Source organism: Labrus bergylta, chromosome 1 (assembly GCF_963930695.1).
Source record: "Labrus bergylta chromosome 1, fLabBer1.1, whole genome shotgun sequence".
NCBI classification, from domain to species: domain Eukaryota; kingdom Metazoa; phylum Chordata; class Actinopteri; order Labriformes; family Labridae; genus Labrus; species Labrus bergylta.
In genome coordinates, this window is record NC_089195.1 from 33,967,851 (window position 1) to 33,972,056 (window position 4,206).

The 4,206-nt window shown below is 41.4% G+C and overlaps 1 protein-coding gene across 1 annotated transcript; it reads right to left on the reverse strand.

Annotated features, from left to right (window-relative positions):
- Positions 1 to 491: 491 nt before the first annotated feature.
- On the reverse strand, positions 492 to 2,029 carry LOC110005209 (lysozyme g-like). The gene is made up of 5 exons (XM_020660641.3): positions 1,933 to 2,029; positions 1,556 to 1,627; positions 1,051 to 1,253; positions 821 to 971; positions 492 to 735 (listed from the first exon to the last, which is right to left on the reverse strand). Exons 1-5 carry the CDS (start codon positions 1,934 to 1,936, stop codon positions 599 to 601), a joined length of 567 nt encoding a protein of 188 aa, XP_020516297.2. The 5' UTR covers positions 1,937 to 2,029; the 3' UTR covers positions 492 to 598.
- Between the last annotated feature and the right edge of the window lie 2,177 nt (positions 2,030 to 4,206).

Consider the following 4,206-nt stretch of genomic DNA (forward strand, 5'->3'; position numbering starts at 1 on the left):
TCTTGATAGCTGGCCTACACAGAAAGGATTAGATAATGACACCCTGATTCACAGGAAATAGCCCGGAGGTTAGTGTTTCCATCATGTTGCAGTTTTAGAAATACCAGACGTGCACCGTATATGGCTCATCAGCAGCAGCCGCCATCTTGGAAATCCTGTGTCAGGCTAACTTTAATGAAAGGCTGAGAGCTGGAGCTGAGGCGGGTTTTAAACCTCCTGACAAACCGTTACATCACGCCCAGCTGTCAATCATGTCAGCAAGGCGCCTAACTATAGATTACACATATTGTTCATCAAATCAAAAAAGAGCCTTTAAAAAAAAATTCAGCCAGCGATGACAATAACTAATGACTTCCTGTGTTCCTGCAGCCAGCCTCTAGAGGACACTCGACGAACTGCAGGATTTTACACTTCAGCATTGGCTTCATTTTTCAACACCGAAAGTTGCCACTTGGTCAAAAGTCAAGCACAAAAAACAGAGATATTTGTGGTTTTGTTTTTTGTATCATGTTTATTTACCTCAGGATTTCATACAAACAACTTTTTAGACTTTTACTTAATGACTTGCAGGAAATGTTGTCAGAGTGGGCTTCAACAGTTAAAAGCCACCATGGTTCCTGTACCACTGGGCTCTGGCAACAACATCATTGGAGTAGTCTCTACCGGTTGTGTGGTCATCGACGTTTTCATAAGAATGGACGTTTCCATCGCCCATGTTGTAGGCTGCAATCCCACCTGGAGAATTAAACACACATAAGATCAAACCATTTGTGTGAAGGGGGTTGTGTTTGTGTCAACTTAGTGGGTGAGTGAAACAAACCTTTCAGCTTCTGCTCCGGGCTCCAATTAGGAAATTTGGTACTGATCCGTCCGATGAAATGAACCAAGATGCCCGTGGCTTGTCTGAGGTGTTCCTCGCTGTCCCAGGCGCCCTCTGGAGTGTGCCCACCTCCGTTTGGATTCACATCCACCTACATATGTTTGAAGGAAAGCTGGTTAATCACTGTAAGCTAAAATCATGCGAGTAAAAAAAGTAGCATTTATGAGCACCTGCATCAGTCCCCAGCCGTTGCCATGGTCCCCCCAGCCTCCAGTGTTCTTTATTGCATTTCCAGCCCGAGACTCTCTGGAGATGATGGCAGCAATCAGAGCTGGAGGAATTCCCTTCTGAGCCCCCACTCTGTTGATTTTAGACCTGAACTCTTCCATTCTGCCTGCATCAGTCTGGGCCATGGTGTGTGATGCTCTCACACCTTTAGAGAAAAAAAAATCACAGAAAAAAAACGCTAGTAGCCTCAGAGCGACCAAATCTGATATTGATCGTTTTCACAAACTGGATTTCTTTTGATTTCAGGCTCATGGTGAGAAGCTCAGTGGTCCAGGTTTGTTTAAAGTCTGACAAATGTCCCATCACTTGTTTTTGACCAGCACATGAAAAAAACATACTTAGAGTAAGTCTAGAGGATTTGTCCCCTGCCTTGCCTGTTGAGAAGCAGCACCTCTGTATTGAACTACTTCATATAAAATGAGCTCCTGTGTTTCGCAGCTTACTTACCTGAGTATCTCAGATTGTCCTGATTAGCCGTTTGCTGTGATGCACCGCTAGTTTGAACTCTCATGATGTCTCCTGCAAATGATATGTTTATTATAAGATCAGTTTTGAACAGAATCAGAAACAGAATCACTTAATTTAATCCCTGGGGGAAGAAGATGGGATGTTTCAGTCGCTCTAAAAAAACAATACAGCTGGAGAGTATATACAGGGAAAATAAATATAATTATGAATAAAATGAGAACAAGAAATAAAGACATTGGTTAAACAAAGCACAGAGAAATGAGGAAATTAAGTTCAACTAAAAGAAAAACAGACTGTTGAGGAAATTCGTAAAACTTGACTTCCCTCAAGAAAAATTCCATCAGACGAGCACTCACCCATCTTTGATGCTTCCTCTTCTGGTGGTCTCCTCACAGCTGAGATGTCAAACAACACAATGTCCCTCTGTGCACTCTCCGGTTGTATTTATAACTCAGTGCTGTCACTTTCACTTTCCTCATGACGTTACTCCCTTCCTCTTGCTGTCTGGTGTTTCTCTCTCTCGCCTGCAGGAGGTGCTGTGAGCTGATGTGTCAGAAGAGAAAGAGGAGAGAATCAGGTGAAGGCAGCTGGTTTACAAGAATCAGACTGAGCTACACACACAAAGGTTTAATTACAGTCTGAGTTAGATAAATCTGGTTGTATCCAGTTTTTTACTCACCTTTACCCATACGTGGTGAGTGTTTGTTGTTGAGGTCATTCATCAGTCAACCCCCCCTCCCATACACACAGTAGCCTGTAAACTGAACTTTAACATGTTCGTGGGGCACTGGTGCTCGATGGTTAGTGTGTGCGCCCCATGTGTCGAGGCTGTGGTCCTTCGGGGCGGGTGGCCCGGGTTCAGGTCCAACCTGTGGCTCCTTTCTTGCGTCTCATTCCTCACTCTTTCTCACCCTGTTTTCCAACTATATTCACTGAACTCTCTGTCTGATAAAGGCAGAAAATTCAAAAAAAATAAATCTTTAGAAAAATAAAAATATACATATATTTATGTACCGTGTAATATAATTCTGGAAAAAAATCTTGTACAACTTAACTTAACTATTTTTTATTTTTTATTTTTAGATTATGTGAAATGCTCAATAAAAAGAAATGTAAAAAAAAAAGAAAAAAAGAGGAAGTTTTGACAACCGGAATGGGAGGAATATTACGAATTATCCAAGCGGCTACCTCCGGTCTTGAAAAATTAAAGCCAATGCAGAAGAGCAAAATCCTGCAGTTCATCGAGTGTCCACTAGAGGCTGGCTGCAGGAACCACGGAAGTCGCAAACTGGTTAAAAAAAAACAGTTTTTACAGCATAAATAAACATGTTTACAGCCTGGTACAAAAAAAATCAAATAGGTCTGATAGTTATTGTCATCACTGGTAAACACTGTACAGGGGGTGAATTTAAAAGAAATGTCTCTGTTTTGATTCGATGAATGATATGTGTTATCCGTAGTTAGATTTCCAGCATGGTGGCTGCTGCTGATGATCCTCCAGCGCCCCCTGCAGGAACAGATGGCTGACGTCACTCAGGCTTCAAATATTCATATTTACAGTCTATATTATCCCAATCTCCCCCATCCCATTTTTCTTTTGTAACACAACAATGAGTAAGGTCTTTTACCCGTTCTTTTGTAAATCCTCTTGAGATAACACTTGTTAAGAATTGGCTCTATACAAATAAAGATTGACTGATAATGTGGAAAAAATATCCTTTAAATCCATCAATGTAGGTGTCTGCTGCTCTTTCCAAATAAAAACACACACTTACATCATCTGTGTGTCTGTTCACCACAGTTTGTATGTTTGTTCTGCTTCTAGCCTTTCTTACACTGTACTGTTATATATATTTATATGTGTTGTACTTCACAAGTGTTAACATAAATGAACAGCCAGCCAAACTCCTTTTCAAGAGCCTGGAAGTGAGCGTGCTTGCTCCTTTAATTTCTTCTTCAAAGTAGAAAGCAGCCTTTCTTACACAATAAATAAGTTAAATCATAATTTGTTTTCCTGGCTGCTGTGCTCTTTTGTGTTGTTCTAATGTCAGTGTTTGGATAGGCTTATTAGTGCATGTGCCCGCTATAAGCTTCCAGGGACAGTGGGGGTCCCCAGTGTCTACCGCTTTACTTTGGTGGTCTCCAGCTGAAACATTTAGGAACCCCTGGTATAGCTGATATGTCAGTAGAAGGCAGCTGATTTACAAGAAACACACCTCAGTTGATCTGCCTTGTACATTTTTTTTCTGCAGAGTTTCCATCTTCCTGTAGCAGGAAGTAAACACAAGTCCCCGCCTTTATAGGGCATGTATACTGGTTGCTGTTGGTTTCTTTATTATTCCATACGTATATGAACTCCTTATCTTATCCCACCTTGATCTGCAACTGTAGATCATTATAGAGCCCTACCGGGTGGTAGTATCAGGTCAGGTGGTGCTGAAAGATATCTCAGGTAATAACTGACTAAACATGAGGAAGTCATAGTGAAACTGAAGGTGGAAAAGTCACCCATATGCTCATCACATCATATGATCTCTGTGAAAAACAATCAAAAATATGATTGCTGCCATCATCTCCAGAGAGTCTCGGGCTGGAAATGCAATAAAGAAATCTGGAGGCTGGGGAGACTA

Bases quoted from the DNA above. Each gene is read 5' to 3' on its own strand.
- LOC110005209 (XM_020660641.3), bottom strand. The intron at 972-1,050 runs GTGCTCATAAAT...AAACATATGTAG, and splicing joins ACGGCTGGGGACTGATGCAG to GTGGATGTGAATCCAAACGG. The intron at 736-820 runs GTTTGTTTCACT...TTAATTCTCCAG, and splicing joins CCCGGAGCAGAAGCTGAAAG to GTGGGATTGCAGCCTACAAC.